The sequence below is a fragment of the Cornus florida genome, unplaced genomic scaffold (assembly GCF_030987335.1).
Source record: "Cornus florida cultivar Cherokee Brave unplaced genomic scaffold, ASM3098733v1 CherokeeBrave_3.0.0_Hap2_Chr05, whole genome shotgun sequence".
NCBI lineage: Eukaryota > Viridiplantae > Streptophyta > Magnoliopsida > Cornales > Cornaceae > Cornus > Cornus florida.
Genome location: NW_026775575.1, coordinates 41,448,987 through 41,469,621, shown reverse-complemented (window position 1 = coordinate 41,469,621; position 20,635 = coordinate 41,448,987). Strand labels below are relative to the sequence as shown.

The 20,635-nt window shown below is 34.6% G+C and overlaps 1 protein-coding gene across 2 annotated transcripts; it reads right to left on the bottom strand.

Moving 5' to 3' along the window:
• Positions 1-3,944: 3,944 nt before the first annotated feature.
• Positions 3,945-17,319, bottom strand: LOC132306354 (protein AIR2-like). Of its 2 annotated transcripts, XM_059803715.1 has the most exons (11): positions 16,796-17,319; positions 16,630-16,674; positions 15,885-16,001; positions 15,639-15,797; positions 13,213-13,374; positions 12,946-13,062; positions 10,378-10,485; positions 10,059-10,166; positions 9,664-9,861; positions 8,933-9,482; positions 3,945-4,229 (listed from the first exon to the last, which is right to left on the bottom strand). In XM_059803715.1, the coding sequence occupies exons 1-10, from the start codon at positions 17,156-17,158 to the stop codon at positions 9,042-9,044; spliced, it is 1,818 nt and encodes a 605-aa protein (XP_059659698.1). In that variant the 5' UTR covers positions 17,159-17,319; the 3' UTR covers positions 3,945-4,229; positions 8,933-9,041. The 2 variants fall into 2 exon arrangements, with proteins under 2 accessions (XP_059659698.1, XP_059659699.1); XM_059803716.1 differs by lacking the exon at positions 16,630-16,674 and having other exon boundaries at positions 16,796-17,318.
• Positions 17,320-20,635: the final 3,316 nt, after the last annotated feature.

Sequence of the window (20,635 nt, the reverse complement as noted above, 5' to 3'; positions counted from 1 at the left end):
CTATTACCCACTTTATGAAGATAGTATCGGTTAAAATATTTTCACTCTGATAGATTATCTTTTCTTTGGTAACTTGATGCTCGGGGAAAATATTGCAACAATTTGTTCCATTTTTGTGAATCAACAATACTTATCATGGTGGGTAAAAAATTATATATACTTTATATAGAATTTATATATATATATATATATATATATATATATATATATACAAAAATTCTATATAAAGCAAATATAATTTTTTACCCACCATGATAAGTACTGTTGAATCACAAAAATGGAACAAATTGTTGTACTATTTTACTGGAGGTGATTTTTCCCCTAGCATCAAGTTACCAAAGAAAAGATAATCTATCAGAGTGAAAATATTTTAACCGATACTATCTTCATAAAGTGGGTAATAGAAGGAAAACTCACTTTTTGGTTTGACAATTAGTGCCAAGCACGGCCCTAGCTTGTTCCACTGTCATTGACTCCCTTCCAAATAAGCCAATTTTGCCTTTCCAATTCATCACTGGTACCTGTTGGACCTTTCCACCTACTATGCTCACCCTTATGTCAACGATCCTGCATAATAGATGACTTAATTATTTCATTTGGTGCCCATCTCCAACAGGAAAATTCTCTCTCAAACATACAATTCGTTACTTCTTGTCCCCATCTTGATCCCAATGTTCACTTGGCTCATCTGTTAGGGATCAAAGTATCAATATTTTTGTAACGGACATTACTAACCGGACGGTCTTACTAGGCAAATAGATTTGCAAAGTGAATAGATGGACATTGTCATCATTTTGAAAAAAATAATACTTAAGTCCTCATTAAAGAGGATCTATACTATTTTCACTGTTGATGTGTACCAATAATAAATAAATATATGGTGTGGTGAATACTTACTTATCAAATCAGAGATGGTGATTTGATTATCATTTATGATTTAATAATTAAAATAAAATATATTTATTTATTATTAATATTCTTTTATTATTGATTCACATCCACTATCAGTACAGTATACATCGACTGCAGTATGATGTAGATCTTAAGGAGGACTTAAAAGTTTGTCATGATCAGAGGCAAAAGGCGAAAAAAACGAAGTTTGGTAAGACTTTGACTTTTTAGGCATTACTATTCGAATTATCAAATAAGAATCCAACCAGTATATGTATGTAAAGATAGATTTATTCGTAACAATGAGGATTACATATATCCGCGAATATTGAAATCCACAAAATTAAAAGCAGGTTCCGTAGGACTATTGCAGGAATATACTTAGATATAATATATAGATATATAAAAGGGATTTATATAATACTATAGGGAAGAGAAAATGGGGCACTCTCCCTCACAAGTGTATCTTGAGAATCTTTAAATATGTTGTTTCGAAGTAGGAAATAAATTTATAGAGAAACTCTTGGTGTATTCCAGAACTATAACGACACATTGAGACAAAGATTATGCAGTTACAGTAAAAGAACATTTTGAAGAATACCTGACCAAGCAATCACATAGACTAAAGGATAAGGTGTAATCTGAAATGTCACTTATGCCAAAATCTGAAATGTCACTTGCGCCACAACTCATAACCTGGTGTCGTGTACTACGGCATGGACCTAAAGAGTGTTGAACTAAGTTCTCCCGCTAAAACAGGAGAAAGCTAGTCGTGAGGCTATCATCAAGGGTTAGCAGATAGAACTAGTTAAAGAATGTGATTTAGATTCGAAAGCTATATCTACTTAGCGTCATGGTTATGTAACTCTCGTGTCTCTTGGTTTACATAACTTCAACAATCAAACTAACTTCCACTTAAGAAAATTAACTACCACAATTATGGTTACATGCTTATATGCATACCAAATACTTGGAAATACAAAATACTAAAATCAAGTTTATTTTTCAACAGGATGACGGGTTTAGTATGATACTAATGAAACATGTAAGCACGGGTTTAGTATGATACTAATGAAACATGTAAGCAGGGCCATCCCTGATAGGCCCGATATTTTCTAATGCCCTAGATGAATGTGGCCCAAAATTTTGAGAGGCCCTAGAAATACAAAATTTTGGACTCAAATTGGAGGCCCTAGGTGACCGCACGGGTCGCCTAGGCCCAGGGCCAGCCCTGCATATAAGGTTTGGCTCATGCAATGGCCAATTAATCATGGAAGGTTTCTTCAAACTCTTTCTGGCTCCATGTCTTCTTAGCAAATTTTATGTCTGTTGATTGAAAACAATGCTATGTTTTTTTTTTTTATCCCTGATAAGCAACGGTTGATTGTTAGCATGGTATCAAAGCTAAAGGTTCCCAAGTTCAAACTTGAAAACACGTTTTGGACCAAAAGGAGACCACAAGTAGGATGCATGTTAGATAATTTAAGATGGGAAATCAAAGAAGAAAATGAAAATTGGGGAGTAAACTATCTTATACTCGAAATTCAGTGAGTGCATTTTGTCTGTGATATGAAGCATTGGTGCATTTCATTAGGTGTCTATTTGATGTGTTACATATGTTTTCGGCTCTTTTATATTGAGTTAATAACTTACAAACTATTGATTTTTCTGCACGACCATTTCGAACTCACTAATATATCAGTGAATTAAAGAGGTAAGAGTCCAACCTTGAAAATCGTGTTTGGTAACACTACAAAACGGCTGAATATATGTTGACGATAGAAAGAAAACATTTGAAAATTTTCACTAATGAAAATACAATTTCTTATTGTAAACCAAAAAAAAATGATTCTGGTTAGAATCATTAGCGAAAATATGCAAATGTTGATATATTACAATAAGTAACTTTTTCTTTTTTTAATTCTTACAAAATACCAGAAAATAATACTTAATTTGGTAAAACCTAGAACCCGTTTGCCTTGAACAAGTGTAAACGCTAGTATATCACTGAATCAGGATGGCACAAAATACCATGTTAATCACCATACCGAATGCCACAAATTACTTAGCCCTGAAGAAGGCCAACAATGAAGATCCAAGTCCTGCATCATAACCATGGAATCAACTCGATCATCAGATTATAGGATTACAAGTTCATACTCGAACCCATTCCAATTTCGGACGGAACATGTCTACTAATTCTTTCAGTCCGGTTAGTAAGAGAGATCTTGAGCTAGGAATCCCAGAAGATAAAATTAAAATTAAAAATTAAAAATAAAAATTATCTGACACTATAACAAGAAAAAGGGTCATAGGCTAGAGAGATGTAAAAGGCAAGCCAGCATACCAGAACCCCATTTTATCAGCAGGCTACAACTCTCAATGCACACAATTTGCCAGTTACACCAAAATATCACTAACAAGAAAAGAAACCTCAAGCATTTGTTTACCATAGGCTTCCAAACAATATATATATATATATATATATATATATATATATATATATATATATATATATATTATTATTATTTTACCTTGACAAGAGAGGCACCCACATACCCACTTACCCTTGCCCCTATTAAACCCTCGACCTTCTACTTTGGAAGAAGAGAAAGTAGGCCACCGCCTTCAGTGGCTTTCAAATAATATTTAACGATATAAGGAAAAGCATATTTTGGAGATCCCTACAACTAGGGCAAGCAACAAAACATTTGGGGACCTCCTAAAATAGGCACTCACTCCAGTTTCAAGAGGAAAAAATTTAAAAGCTTAGGGCATTCTTGAGAGTGTACAAACTCTCGATAAAAATACAACTGCCATGTAAAAATAAGAATTTTTTTATTACCAGAAGACAGCCAAGCAGCCTCAACAAGGAAAAATGTAAGATAGCAACATCTTTTTATCCTAAAGAACAGTGTTTTTACCACTTTGTTAACTGGAAATGCAATGCAAGTGAAAATATTTTTTTTTTTTTTTTTTTTTTGATAAGTAAGTGAAAATTCATGCAGTATAAAAAAAGAAAAAAAGAAAAAATGTCTAAAATATTAACAACATTTCAGGAAACAAGCAAATCTGCTTCTCAATAAATAATTAAGGCTTTCCAAGGCAGCTGAATTTATAGAACAAATAATAACTAATAAAAAATGAAACTTAGAAATAAGCAAGAACTTCTAGTGAACAGAGCTCGAAAATATTGGGGGATGATCGTACCCAAAGTACAGGGTTTCACTACCAGCTACGTATAACAAACAACGAGAACAAATTTTGAGGAAATGCAGAAAACCTTGCCCTTCTCACTGCCCAGACAACCGACAGGCTATAGCAGATCAGCTCCGAATCTGTGTATGGAAGTATAAGCACAAATTAAAATCATTGTTCCAGTAAATCAAATCGATGATCATATTTAGCATACAACAGAGTTTTAGCTTGATGTTCACATCATATTTAGTTTTACCAAGAAATTAGATTGAATATTGATAGATTTGCATGAATGAAGAGCAAACTGAACTGGGACACAAAATGTGGTTAGTGCCCCCCTTGCAGGCCTAATTGTCTCTCACATCAATTTCTTTAGTGTCTGCCCTTTATCCAGATTCGACATGAACTGGAACCACAATTCATATTCCAATACTATAAATTCAGATTATACTGTATCCCAGACAGGATAATAATGCAATAAATAGTATTCAAAACTGAAATTAAAACTCGATTCTGTCTCCATAATCATAGATTACGTTAATCAACTTCACAAAGCTCATTTGTCAACTGAAAATAACACAACCCTTCAATAACATACAAGGGTATTGAACACCATCCATAATAATCAATAAGTACTAAACCAACATTCTTTCGTGATTAACATCTCAAAAGAACAAGTAACAAGTCATTTCCTCGTCACTCATTACTCTTCATGATTAAACATAATTGATTTGTACATAAATTTATAAACATAATAGATTTGAAACATAAGGGGATTACACACAGCTTAATGCAAATTAAGAACTCCAATAGATGAGTATTTACTATATGATGATTGAATTCAATAATTCCTCTTCACAACCATCCGCTTAATACTTACATGGTTCATTCAATGCCAAAACCAAGTGTCCTACAAGTTAAACATATCTTTCATACTTCATTTATTAAATGTCTTGTATATTAGTCCAAATCTTACAATTCGCGTGATTAAACCAATGTCTGTTATCCAAATTGTAACAATAGAACCCTCTTAATTTCTCATTCAGTTCCTATTCCACACCAATCACTAGTTTAATTTAATTACCAAATATATCATTATTCTTTTTTTTTTTTTATAAGTAAATATATCATTATTCTTAATTGTTTATTCAATTGTCTCATACAACTCAACAATACCAATAATCCAATTGCATTTTTTAAGAAGTATCAACAGCAGTCTTAATTGCTAATTCAACCATCTCTTGTTCCTTTCAAGTGTTGCGCATTAATTATAGACCAAATTCACAGCTTGTGACTTATAAAAGGTGTCAATAACTTTCACATAACTCAACCACAAATTAAGTAGGTAAATGGGCACAGCATCAATACCAAGGGTCTAGCCTGGCAGTATCTCCTCACAATCCAAAGTAGAATGTTAAGGGTTTTAAGTAGCAAACAGGCAAGATGGGCAGAATGATGATACCAGATATGGTCGAGGCTTCACGAGGGTGTATAGTGGTCAGCAGAGCTAGAGATGTTTGGAGGGGAGTGGGGGCCACTCCCCCTTGTTGGGGAAAAGAGCGGAATAGGAGATCCTTTGATGGGAAGGAAATTCCAATTTTGTCTCTATAACGATATTTTACATGCTTTATTCTTTTGGTCAATGGGTGAAATTTTACTTATGTGGGATTGTGGATTTTGCTGATAATCTGAAGATATAGCTGGCCTCTTTGGCAGTTTGTGTATTCTCTTGGGAGCCTTTAATGAAATGTTACTTATCAAAAATAATAAAAATGTCAATGGTCTTGATGGCAGGCTAGAATTATCTCAGTTTTCCAATAATGAATGGCAGGAATAGTTCTGAACATGTGTGCATAAGCACCACCTGTGAACATCATTGTAGACAAATCATCACTCTCACCAAACAGAATCTTTCTACTTAAATACTATACAGTTCTATTAATTTCCAATGGCCAATCAATTGATATTCCATGCTTACTCGAGGTCTTGTGCACCATATTGCCTTTAAGGCGACCTAAATTTTCCATGTCTGCGAGTCGATCCCAGTGTCACATAAACAGTATCATGGAAGTAAAAATCTGATAGAGATCCATCTTCCTTCAAGGAATAAAAATTATTCAATTATGAACTGTTTGGCCTTACAAAAAGGGTCCCTTCCAGAGGTACAGGAAGGTGCGGTCATGCGGGCTTGCCAGGAACTGTTGTCATTCCAAAGAGGATCCAAACAGTATTCCAGTTGGAAATTGTGATATCAGGCGATTGTTGAAGAAGCCTAATTGACCACTTCAAAGGTTCTTTTTGCCTTGAAAAAGGACTTAGGAAAAGTTCTAGAGCTAGTAGGAAAGAAATTGAAAGTACTTAACTTGAATTGTAAACACAGTTGTTGGAAAGTAAAACATTTGAGCGTCGTTGGACTTAAATTAAACATAATTGAAATACATTGCTTGGAATGTAAACTGAAATTCATAGAAAGCAAAGTGTTGTTGAGATTAGGGGTGCAACTTGGGGCTGCCCAACCCAGACCGGCCCAAACCCGGCTTCGGGTTGGGCGGCTTGGGCCGGGCTGAAGTAAAACCAAATTCGGGCTCATTCCCATGGGACCAAACCCGAATGTTTCCGGGTCAGCGGGTTGCCCGGGCTGATCCATTCCAGCTGTTTTTTTTTTCTTTTCTTTTCCCACCAATCGGGTACGCTTACATTTAATATACCAGTGGCATTTTTTCTGTTTGAATTTCTTCAGCTTTGGAAAGGCTGAACATACCCTTTGTATGTAATACTTACAATTAAAATCTTATGAAAACATAACAAGAACACTACCAATAGATGAATTGACATCCCTAATATTTTCAAACCAAACCCTAAATTATCAGGTCAACAGGTTGACACCTTCTTTTCCTCTTTTTTTTTTTTGCGGCAAACAAAAAAAAAATTTAATGGAACAATGGTACCTTATTACGCAGCACAAGTTTAAAAAAAATAAATAAATTAAAAAGTGAATACAAATCACAAAAAAAAATTAATTAATTAATTAAATTAAATTAAATTTTTCTTTACTGTGTATACCTAGCTGTTTCTTTCATACACTTTATTGTTAGTGTATTTTAACAAAAACCCATTACTGATTGGGAGTCCTATTGCACGTTGGGCAGCCCTAATTTGAAATTTTGTTTGTGTATTTTCGTTTCAGAAACTTCCCAAACTCAAACCCTAGTTTTTTCATTCCAGGAAACCCTAAGAAAATTGACTCGAAAGAGGAAAAAAATCAAAGAAAGTTTTCACTGCCACAAAAAGAGAAGGGGTGGGTTGTGTGTGACCGCAACAAGGGGGAACGGCTGCGGCAAGAGTAAAGAGGGGCGGTGGAAAGAGCAAGGGGGAGCAGCGGCGAAGAGAGCAAGGGGGAGCAGCGGCGAAGAGAGCAAAAGAGAGGAGTCGTCGGCTGAGGGTGACCAAGAGAGTACCTGAAATATAGAAGATAGAAGATTGGTGAGAGGTTACACATCTGCGAAGACCCAGATGACCGGCGGCAGTGGCGTTGATGGATTCCAAGCAGATGTAGAGGAAGAGAAATTCAAGAAATGTCTAGGGTTATTAGGCTTGAGAGTTATTATATATATACAACAAATACAACCATTAGATTGAAAGAAGTGAACGGTGAGTATTTAATATCATAATTTAAAATAAAATTATAAAATATTAAGTGCGTTCGGATTGGGCCCGGGTTAACCCTAGACCAACCCGAATTGGCCTCGGGCTGAAAAGGCTCAGCCCGAGTTGAACTCGAATTGCTGAAATAACAAACCCAACCCAAAAACAAATCATAATGCCATTTCTCCTAGATTTCGTTCAAATGAAGAGCATTGGATGGTGATTCCAAAGAGTCTGTAACAGGCAGAAACGTTGTACGAAGCTAACAATCAGCAGATGATTATGAGTAAATATCTAGTAGTTGTAGCAACTTTGATACTCTTATCTTTTCAGAGTGGATGACTTGACAGGACCAGATCTCATTTTTTTCTCCCAATAAGACTTTCCACGGACCATATATCGCCCATGCTTTGTCTTGTGGTTGTACGACTACTGATCAGCTTGTGATAAATTATTGCAAATTAATTGGCTGTTAAAATAATCAAATAAAAAATATATTTTCACATAATTAAAGAACAATATTTATTCCCCCACCTCTGTGTCTACTACAATACATCAATTCTTAAGTTAGCTATATTATTGTATATCATATCATGATTTATAAATATTTCTTTTAGTCGATTGAGTAGAAGGGTCTATGGGGGTTAGAAACCGCAAAAATTTCTTGACAGCATACCTTAATACTGTATTCAGCTAACAAAAATTGTACAAGCTGATGAACTTGATTTGGCACTGAGCTAGACCCAAATACATATTGAACATTCTGAGTTTGGCCAACTTTATCCTAGCCTGATTCCAGCGATAATCTCAAATGCACCCCTGCCTATTTGAATGACTAAATTTTAGGTGCAGGCAAGGCCAAAAAAAAGAAAGCATCAAAGTGGACTGTATTCAGCTAGCTTTGGCCCAGCCCTAGCACACTAACCAAGAACAAATCACTCACATTAAAGGCATGCAGGCCAAAACAAAAGATAATTAAACATGAATAAATATACAACAGAAGAGACAAGCATCTCAGAAGAACGGTACCATGTTGTCCTTAAAATAATTCAAACACTAGTAAAAAAACATGGAAAGGACATGCAGAAGAAATTTAAACAAGAAATTCAATAACTGTGAAGGAAATGCAGAAGCGTCCAGATGTAATATAAAACCACAAAAACAGTTAGGCAACTTAAAACGAAAGAGAGGTACTTACAAGGTTAAGATGTGATGTGACCCATACGGAGAATCTATGCATCTATTTCTTTCTGATGTTCTTGCCTTCTGATGACCTTAAATAATACAAAGAGAAAACAAGGCTCCTGCTACCAACCATAATTTCTCCTCGTCCCATCACTACTAGAGTTGCCAAACCTTGAGGCTGAAAATCTGTGCTGATAAACATTGGCAGCTACATTTGAAGCTGGAGATCCGAAATGAAGCTTTAGACTTTTTTTAAAAGAATAAGAACTTTGAGCATGACCATCAGCGTTTAGATTAGGAATCTGATTCCAAGTATGAGTTGGTGTGTTTGGAGATCTCCATCCATTCACTCTGGCTTTACTACGGGGAAAATCTCCAGGATCTTCAGTAATCCAACCACCCCTCTGTCTAGACGGCGACGAATATTCCTCTTCATGTTTTGATTTCTTCTTTCTACCAGCCTTACCAAGATCATGAGGTACTGACCTGACTCCTACATTTACTCCATTCTCTTTAGAAAATCTTCCATTGGTGGTTGATAATTCAATATTCCTTTTACGAACCTATAGAAACTCAAAAAAAAACAAACTTTCGTACCATTAAAAGGACTTCTAAAAAACTGGGGGGTGGGGGGGGGGAAAGACTTCTAAAAAAAATCTAGAATGGGGGAGCAACTAGACAAACATCGTGCACGTAACACATTCAGAAATCATGTGCGGCAATTGCTGAACACCTAAAATATACCTTGGCTGAACTTGTACATTCACGTGCAAAATGGCCGCCTCCACCACATTTGTAGCATGAATTGGGTGAGGATGATCCGGCACCAGCTGTCTCCCCATATAACCTTGCATATCCCTGTACAGACTTGACTCCTGCATATTCTCCATTTCCTTTATAAGATCTCCCACTGGGGGTTGATAATTCAATATTCCTCTTACGCTGCAGAAGTTCAACAAAAAAAAAAAAAAAAAAACTTGCACCATTAGGACGACTTAAGAAAATCCAGTAGGGGGAGGAGCAAGGAACTAGAAAAAGATCATGCAGGAAACACTTTAGGGTTCAGAAACACTGCAAGGTAATACATGTTAATATTCAGAAATTTTGTGCCGGCAATTGCTGAACACCTAAAACTATACCTTGGCTGAATTTGTGCATTCACGTGCAAAATGACCTTCTTCACCACACTTGTAGCATGAACTGGGTGTCCCAGCACCAGCTGTCTCCCCGTATGACCTTGCACATCCCTGCATATATAGACTCCCATTTGAGCAGAATTGTCATTTAGTAATAATGAAGTATCAATAAAGGAAGTAAAGTCTTTCTAAACAAAGTGGTAAATAACACAAACACTTTACATGCAGATATTGACATAAAAAATTTACATAAACAAAATCCAACCATGCATGAAGATATGAATATTCTGTGTGCCGGCAATTGCTGAACCTAAAACTATACCTTGGCTGAACTTGTGCATTCACGTGCAAAATGGCCACCTTCACCACACTTGTAGCATGAACTGGGTGACCCAGCACCAGCTGTCTCCCCGTATGACCTTGCACATCCCTGCATATATATAGACTCCCATTTGAGCAGAATTGTCATTTAGTAATAATGAAATATAAAGGAAGCAAAGTCTTTCTGAACAAATAAGACACACTTTAGATGCAGACACTACAGCCATAAAAATTTTACATAAACAAAATCCAACCGTGCAAGAAGATATGAATTGACATAATATTTAAATCGCCCCAACCACCTCATCAAGGCTGAGGCATAATTTTTTTTCTTGATAAGTATCAAGGCTGAGGCATAATAAGTTATGTTTAGATTAATCATTTTTTTTTTTTGATAAATAATTATGTTTAGATTAATCATGTTGATTTTGATTATTACATAAATGATTATTAAATATTGAATAAAATTAAAATAATACGGTAAAACATGATTAAATGGTATATATGAAAAAAAAAATAGTTTTTTTTACTTCACAGATTCTCAGCATTTTAAAAATAATCAGCCAGAACATTGATTATGATTCAATGAACTTATTACTTAAGCTACTATAATATAATTACTTTATCTGACAACCAAACTGGATTTTTCAACAATGAAAAAATAATCAATTGTAGTCATTAAATCAGGGTAAAAATTCCAAACAAAACATAGCTTAAGTGAATATATAATCTAAAATAACTTATCAAAAAAAAAATATATATATATATATATAATCTAAAATATTCTAAGTATCTCTTTTTTTATATATAAGTATTTATTGAAGAGCACCCAAAAGGGCGACGCATGTCTGTCTCTTTCCCCCAGAAATTTAGCATTCTTCACAGGCAACTTTGCAAAAGAGGAGACTGGATCACAGGAAATATATGTCAAAAGACGGATGAGAGGTGGGAAGGAGTGCCAACCAAAATTCCTGACATCTTTTCCACTCACATCATTATTAATTTATTGTATCCTCAATTTTAATGAGGTGGTAGGGACATTTTTAATATAATAATAAGGAGCAGTGCTCACCTACTTCAAAGAATACACATAAGTAAGGTCTTCTTTGATAACTCAATTCAGTTTGAATAAAATAATTGTTTATTCAATTAAGTGTGATTGATAAAGTAATTTTAGTACCACTTAAAATTACAAGTTTCCCTACTTATAAAAAAAAAAATAAAGTACAAGTTTCACTTAAAATTGTAATTTTAAGTGAATGAGAGACGTCATTTATCCTTCTTTTTTTATAAGTGAATGAGACATCACTTATCACTGGACTAAACACTAAATTCTTTTACAAATATTAAATATTTCAATTTATAACTAACACTTAAAATTCAGTTCTTAATAGTTTCAGTAGTTAATTTTCAGTCTTATCAAACAACAACAAAGATAGCAAATCAACACACTAACACATTTGAACTGAGGACCCTGAACTTCATATGTTAGTAACAAAATGTTCAATACGTATATCATATCAAGCATTTCGTAACATGGTGATGCATTTTGACACTTTATACAACAGCAATTGAAATCAAGGTTGTTACAATCAGGATTCTACGTAGGATCGTTGGGGACTTCATAGAATCGGAATCGTAGAATCGGAATCGTAGAATCGGATCGAGAATCGTAAGATTCTACCAAACTAGTAGAAAAGCATTTCAAACCTATATCTCTAAGATATAGCAAAGATAAGTCCAAAACACAAAACTTGTATAGAAGCACCAATCCAAATATAATGTATAAGAGAATGTAGTGCTACTAATATATCCAAATAATTCAACTAATCAAGTTTCAAACTTTCAACATCAATTCAATTAGATATGAATTATATATAATTATATATATAAAAAATTAAAAAAAAAAAAAAAAAAAAAAGAATTATTACGAACTCATATGCTAGTGCTACTAACAAAATGAATTACTTAATTATGAACATAAAGTTATAAACATTATACACTGACCAAAATTATCAAATTTATATCCAAAAACATAAATAGAACATAAACACAACAGATTAACAAAGGTGCAACTGAACAAGAAATACCCATGCTTATAAATTAGGAATATCTGAACAAGAAACAAAGAAACCAAAAAAAGGCCTGATGTTGAAGAACAACTGAATTTGGAGTCTTCAATGTTCGCCAAATTCAGAATTTCATCTTTATCTTTTACTGTTTTGGGCCCCAAGATCGTTGGGATTTCTTATTAAAAGAGCCCAACCCATCAAAACAGTGTGTCAGCGCAAAAATACAGGGCCAAACAAGGCACACAATAAAATCGTATACAATCAGTAGAATCTTATGATTCTACCATACGATTCTCCTATACGATTCTACCCCGATTCTACTCAAAGGAGCGATTTTCATTCGATTTAACTCATTTGGGGATCTAGGATCGTAGAATCGTGTGATTCTACGACCTAGAATCACGATTTTAATAATTTGAAATACATATCTATAATCTTAAATATTGATACATCCAAAAATACTGCTGGATGATTTATGAAAATTTGAATAAACTTACCAAACCAGTATGGCCCAGTTGACCACATCGATAACAAGAAGCTTCTCTTGGACTAGTATCGATAAATTTAGCGCAACTAAGATGGCCAACACTCTTGCAAATGTAACATTGTATTTCCTAATTGTTGAAGGCAAAAGGGGAAAGAGGAAAACAATAGTTAAACAAAAAGAATTAAAAATATTTAGGATCTGAAAAACGCATGAATACCTATTGCAATAAAAATAATTGTATGAATATTATATATACACACACAAAGGATATAAAAACCTTTAGATCATCAAGGGAATAATCATTCTCGCATGAAAACATATCATGCCCAGAATCTCCACATTTTAAACATATCTTAGAACTCTGTGATCCCACTTTGTATTTATCTGGGCAGTCTTTTGCACGGTGACCTCCTTTTTTGCATATAAAGCAATCTTGTCCCTGCCAACAGAAGAAGTAAATAAATAAACAAGCAAATCAGGTGACTAAATAAATATCCATCTCTTAATTTTCTGATAAGCAAATAAACATTAGTCACAGATCCATATTCAGAAATTCTTTTGGGACACAAGGTCACTGTTATTCACTGTAATATGTAGTCCAGGATACACTTGAGCATATGAGATTGACTGCAATTATGTGATGTTCAAGGAAAATTGGAACATACTTCCAAACCTTCACAGTAATTAATTGAATGATATTATCAAGCCGATGGTTCCTAGGGATGGCAAAATCCCAACAGACTTCCACCCCGCATACACTGGGTATGATAACATATTAAATGGGAAAGGAGCAGGTTTGGGAATTCATAGTTGAACCCAACTCAGGTTGAAGCTGAAATATCGTTTAGTAATAAGATAGTAATCAACCAAGCCCTGCCCCATTTATATATTCTAGTTACCACAATACCCTTATTTTATTATACTATTCCCATGTTACCCTTGCATAGATGTATATAATGTCTTCGATTTTCTTTCTTCGTATTAAAGCTCCGCTATCTTCTCCATGACATGGACACCAACGCTCTAGCTCTATTCCCATCTACATTTCTCTGTTGTTGCCCCCCTCTTTGCAGTTGAAGTTTTTCGCATTTACATCATATCTCTGCTTCTATACTTCCCTACTATGATGGTGTCGCTTCAGCTCTCTACATCATTGCCTCTCCATCATCTCTACACCTCTCTCCAATAGTGAATTCTAAGAGATTAAAAATTTTGGAAAATTTAACTACTTGATCCAAATCACAAGTCTATATACTATTTCTCCAATAGTGAATTCTAAGAGATTAAAAATTTTGGAAAAAGATAATAGTAGTTATATAGGTATAAGTAAAAAATGTTGTAAAAAGTATAGGAACAGTAATACATAAATTTTTCGGTGGTGTGATAGACAGTTGCCATATTCACAATCTACCTCTTTGATTGTTTTTTCGTACTTCTCCAAAAGTGAAGCCATTGTCAGCTCTTTTCAAGAAAAGTGAGTTCTAATCCAAGCAAGCAATCTAGCATTACCACTCATACCATACTAGTGCAAAACTTCCCATTTCATATAGAAACCATTTCTTAATAATAAAATAAGAAACCCAAACACCAAAGAGAAATGTTACTCCAAAGGTTAAATCACAGAGTTGAGAAGGAACAATCCAAAAATATTGGTTTTTCATTTGGAGTTCTATAGAGGCAAAGAAAAGCTACTGAATCACAAGAATTGTTTCCAAATCATAAATAGAATGCCACCCTTTTGGTTCACTTGATTCACTAAGATTCGTTACAATTTGGAATTTGGCATAGGAATCCATATTGTAGAGAGGTCAACTTGAATCGAATCATAATATTTGAATCACTAATCATATGGTTTTAACAGCTACGAATGACGCCAAACATGCTACGGAAATCCATTAGTTCATTGAATAAATTGTAACCAGTTAAGGAATCAAAAGCACAATCCCCAACCTTACAAATTCGAAACATTGACACAAAAGCATGCAGGGATAGAAGCATGAACTGTAACAATATGTCCACCCATTCTAAGAGCATTAAGAGCTTAAAGAATCATAATGTCCTTAAGGCATGTATTACCATATAAAGTTCCCTTCTCTCACCATTAATTACATGTGCGTCAATGTACCATCCAACATCTGACTTTTTGGCCTACCAAGCCACTGTATAAAGAAATTCACATCTCCGGTAATTGTTTGTGACAATGCCTATATGCTCACATGCATAGCATTTGCACCCATCTGGTTTTTTATAAAAGTTGAGTACATATGTAGGATTCAAGTCCATGCTAAGCATAAACTTCTTTCCCACACCAATACACATCAGTCATGCCTCGGAGGTCTCAAGAGAATTAAAATAATGTTTTAGAAACAATTTATCTTCTATAAGTCTAGAATCCACAAGGAGACTATAAAAACTAAGTGGCAGCAAGGACAGACGCTTGACCAAAAAACCGATCTTTTGTAGTCAATTCAGCTTCTGGATACTAATGAAGCCAAAGAGAGTTGAAATTTTCATCAATCAAACTACATCAACTTGAGAGGGGAAAAAACACTTATCAAGAAGAGAAATCCCATCCAAATCCAATAGCCAAATTTGACAAACTGTCAAACTTCAATTGGAGCCAAACAAAAACGATAGATACAATTCAAGTTCATTAAAAACAAACAAAAAATAACCTTTCAATTTATTTTTCCTTCCACAAACCTTCTTGCATTGCTTGGCATGGTGCTCCAAACTCCCGCAAAGAAAGCACGGCTTCTTCCGCTTAGCCAAAGTACAGCTTACAAATGTATGACCTTCTTCACCACAATTATAGCAAGTTCCCCAACTGTTTCCTGGAGGATCAAAATATCTTGGTCCCCGCTGAAATAAATAAGAGAGATACCAGTCTAAGCCATAAAATGAAACAAAAACTTCCCAAAATAAAATGAACCATATCACTTTACTCACAAGAAGCTTCCGTAGCACAGTGTTGTCAGATATCTCAACAGCATTTTTTTCCATCAATTTATCAATCTCTAAAGTTTTGCCCGTCTCTGCTTTCTCTTCTTCCTTCCCAGCATCAACCTATTTACATATAAGTGCACAAAACCGACATTATAATAAGAGATTGCAAACTCAAATTCAGATAACCCTGTCCATAAACAAATCAAACTGAAACCAAAATTTGAAGAAATAGCTAGATAATGCAAGTCGGTTAGTACTTGGTTCTGGCTATTTTTTTCACCTGGGAAAAAATTGACGATAATACATTCAGGTAAAATTAGTCTGTTTGTTTACACCAATAATATTTAAGTTTTCTTTTCCTTGTTTTTTTCAAAATTTTGGAAGAACAGTGAGAAATGCAATTTGAGGGGTTAAGCAATTCCTCCTTTTCCTTTCTTTCCTTTCCTCGATTGTAAACAAAACATGAAATTGACTATCCCTCCATTTCATTTTTTTTGTCTTTTACGTACAATTCCATCAAACCAAATGAATCCTTATTTCGCAGGAAAAATAATTCCTTGAGGAGCCTTTGAAACATGTGTTTACCTGACCAGAGAAGACAAATTCAAGAACTCTAATAATTCTAATTCTAAGACATCCTTGTTTGGAAACAGAAAAGCCAACAAGTTGTATGGCCTGGTGTCGGTTAAATTATACTCAATATTTGGAAACAGAAAAGCCAATAAATTTCAAAACAAAAAAATCTAACATTCAATTTTTCAGTCTTGTTTCTTCCCCCTGCCTTCCCAGGTTCCTAGAAACCAAACAGAAATCAAAACCAAATTTATTTAAAATACTAAAAATAATAAAAATAATAAATAATAAAAAATAAAAAAATAAAAATAAATAAATTGGGATCAAATACAAATGCTTACAGCTTCCTCTTCCGTTTCAAATTTCCTGCTCTTTTTCTTCTTCTCCTTCCTTTTCTTCTCATTCTTCAAATCTGTAACAATTTCTGCTTCCGGTAAAGACGACGGTGTGAGATCAATTCCACCGACAGATATACCACCGTCATCATCGCTCTTCCCATCGCCAAAAACGGCGTCGTCTAAGTCGGTGGTACACGCTCGTAACATCGCTCTCTCTACGATTTTCAAGCTCAGATCTTCATTGGCCTCTTCGTCGTCGCTGCTCAGCACGACCAGCGAATTCGATGGCTTCACTTGTTCTTCGTCGTCTTCTTCCTCTTCGCGATCGAAATTCGATGGCTTTTGCTTCTTCTCTCTCTTAACCATTTTTAGACAGAGTACTTGCAGACGATATGACTCGAAGAACCGAACCCTAGCCCATTGTATGATGAATTTTTTATTGTACTAACGAGCGACCGATGGAGAAGGAGAACCGACTGAAACCATACAGGCTTTTGTCGGTTAGGCTTCTACTTCGAAACCCTAATTTCGTCACTTACCTAAAAAAAAAATTTAATTTTAAATTTTTTAAAAAAATTCCCTAGTTTACCAAGTATAGCACCATAGAAAAAAAAAAAAAAAAAAAAAAAAAAAAAAAAAAAAAAAAAAAGGTAAGTTGATGCTCGAAAAAATGTTAAAATTCGGTTTAAATAAAATAAAAATAAAAAATTTAAATTTAAATACACTGACCTTATATTAAGTAGTTGAATTATTTGACTTCTGTTTTTTTTTTTTTTCTCGCAAGACCATTTTTATGAGATTTGGTTGCTTTTTGAAGTGATTTTACTCATCCACCTTTATTAATATATTGTTAAAAAAATGATGAAAATAACAAAGGATCATTTTGCCCAACACATAATTACACTTGCACTTTGATTCATTTCATTCGCTCTTTTTTTTTTTTTTTTTTTTAAAGTTAAAGTAATTACGGACACACCTTATTTCTACAGAGGTTCGAACCCCGACCTCTCTTTGGGGACGAAGGGTTGATACCGTGGGGCCAATTGGTACTTTGGTCATTTCATTAGCTTTTCGTGTAAGAAGACTTGGACACCTTTCAACTAGGTTTTCTTTAGCCCTTCCTTTCACGGTCATGATCATCATTTGCAGAGGCCCTCTCTTGTACGATCATGTTATTTTTCTTTGTGATATCCCTAATTTCGAAATGCAGGTTGTTCAAGTCATTGCCCAAGAATCGGGAATATCAAAATAATTAGTAATAAACAAACATACAAATCGGATAATAAATATCGCTGCAAAGAAAACTAAATAATAAATAATTATCCTCTGATACCAATACTCCAAATATAAATCATAAACATCCAAAGTACAACTCGGAAATCCATATATCAAGGACCCTAATAAAAATCCCATAACTAAAGATAACGTCTACTGAAATAATAAATAACTACTAAGTGATAACGTTCTACATCAATGATACGGAAGAGTGAAGATGCACGATCTCTAATCTGCACGAATAACTCTAAATCTGGTACTGTAGAGCACGTGAAAAATAAATAGTGGGTTAAACTCACAAACAAGTTCCCTCTACTACGACCCGATCAAAGAATCGACAATCAATACATCCCTAGCTAAACGCATGCACTATCTATATAGTCAATACATACAAATATACACATTAAGACTCCTACTAAACAATAGAGCAGTCTCAACCAGATATTGGGTATCTCATAAAAAATCGCACATGAGATGGTACAAAGTCCCTTCTACCAGGGTACACACATCTTCTATATCTAATTACCCATCTAAACTGTTAATATACACCTCAGTCATAACCACTGAACCCAAGACGTCAAACCTGTATCATGGCTCACATATACATACATATACATACATATATATGCATACACACACACACACACACATATATATATAATATATCATCAATAAACAACGCCATATCTAAAAATGGCACAAGTAGAGTGTCTTGACTTATTAGTCAGCCCACCTACACATCAATCCAACAAGACCATATCTAGCAATGGTGTAAAATATCAAGAAGTCTAACTTATTAGTTATCTCAATAATCTCATTATATACAGGAATAAATCTCATCATAGCTACATCTAATAATGACACAACAATTATAAGTCATAATAGTTCGAATCTATAACAATAAATATGATAGAAGCATGATTAAAATCATAATACCATTTACTCATATCTAACTATGGTAAAACAGATTACTACAACCATGTATCATGCTCATAAATCAAAAGTGATACGGAATATTTGACTAGATAAGAATTCCAAGTGACATGGAGACTCAAAAGGCATAGATAAACGTAAGGAGATCAGGTGACCATCTCATAAGGTAATTAAATAATAAGATTTAATTAATTCAAAGGTTGCACTAAAAATACGATTAACTAATTCCTTCTCTCCCGGAGGCCAATCAGCATAAAAAGGTACGCCATAAATCCCATCGCAGGGGGAATCCTTTCTCGTATATTCAATCGTCAAGTACTAACTTGACCGTCGGAGTGCACTCGGCCGGTACCACGTCGGTCATCACTTTTATTTTATCTTGCAAGAATCGTCACCGACTCCGGAGCATGTAGATTTTTGCATCAACAGTTGGCGCCGTCTATAGGAACTTATGTTTCGGGTCGTACCAAACTCTTATATGCAAACATGTTTGATGAGACTGTCGATGCAACTCAAACACTTCGCCTAAAAATTTGACACTCACGAATTCGATCACCTCCATCGAATTGAGCTTTCAATGAGGTTGAAATTGTTCAGCTGGGTCGCTGTAACACTTCTTGCCGATTTTAAGTAGCGAATGGTTGAAGCTCTTAATGGAACTAATACACAGTGCTCTCATCGGTGCTCATAGTTACCGAAGTTCTGCCTCTCGCTGAAGTCCATGATCACTACAGTTCCGTCTCTCCCCGAAGTTCATGATCACTCAAGTTCTGTACCCTGAGATGACCAGAGAAACGAAGTAAACTTTCTGGTTGGACACTGTTTTAAACCTCACTGGTTGATCATTGTTCTGAGGCTCACTGGGTTTTTATCACACTGAAGATCTCCTCTTTGCCGGCGTGAAGCTCACACACTGTTGCACCAAGATAATAAGTACAAGATGCTCTCAACATACACATATATGTGTCCGGTCAAATGCATTTTTCACAATTTCTTCTAAAAAAGCACTACCCCACTGTCCACTTCAACAATCAAATTGACTTCTCCATTTGAAGCCGTTAGATCAAGATAATTGATTGGCCACATACTTTCAGGCTGTTGGATCTACACACTCAGTCAATTTACACTGAGCACCAATATGAGGGAAGGACTTATCAGACATCAGGTTTTCCTTCATACTCAACTATCAATTTAATATATATATATATTTCTTTGCAAACAAAAATTTCATTGATATTGACCATTGTCATCTCAATTAGTGTATGGATATTAACAATGATAATGCTGTTAAATGGCGACCTTACCTTAGCCCAGGCTATGAATGGTAATATTCATATTACTAATGATAGTGTGCCATTCTTTATTGATTTTGTTATAATATTCTTGGAATATTCAAAAATTAAATTAAGTGCTAATTGTTTTGCCATTATTGATATGATATCTCATATAAAATTTACAATATTGTGAAATAGTCAAAATCTAAAAAATAAATAAATATGAGTAGCTAAAAGAATTCATTTTTCATAGCCATTATCGGCCTTGTTTGTATATTGTAGTTTGTCCATTCTACAATGTGCCATTCTTGGTAATCAAGAACTTGGAAACCAAGTCATGAAAAGTGTTCTTTGCAATTTG

Excerpts from the sequence above, each read along its gene's own strand:
- LOC132306354 (XM_059803715.1), bottom strand. The coding sequence starts at position 17,158 with ATGGTTAAGAGAGAGAAGAAGCAAAAGCCATCGAATTTCGATCGCGAA. Across the intron at positions 13,063-13,212 it reads ATTCCCTTGATGATCTAAAG|GAAATACAATGTTACATTTG; the intron begins GTTTTTATATCC and ends TTCAACAATTAG. Across the intron at positions 9,862-10,058 it reads AATGCACAAATTCAGCCAAG|CGTAAGAGGAATATTGAATT; the intron begins GTATAGTTTTAG and ends GAACTTCTGCAG.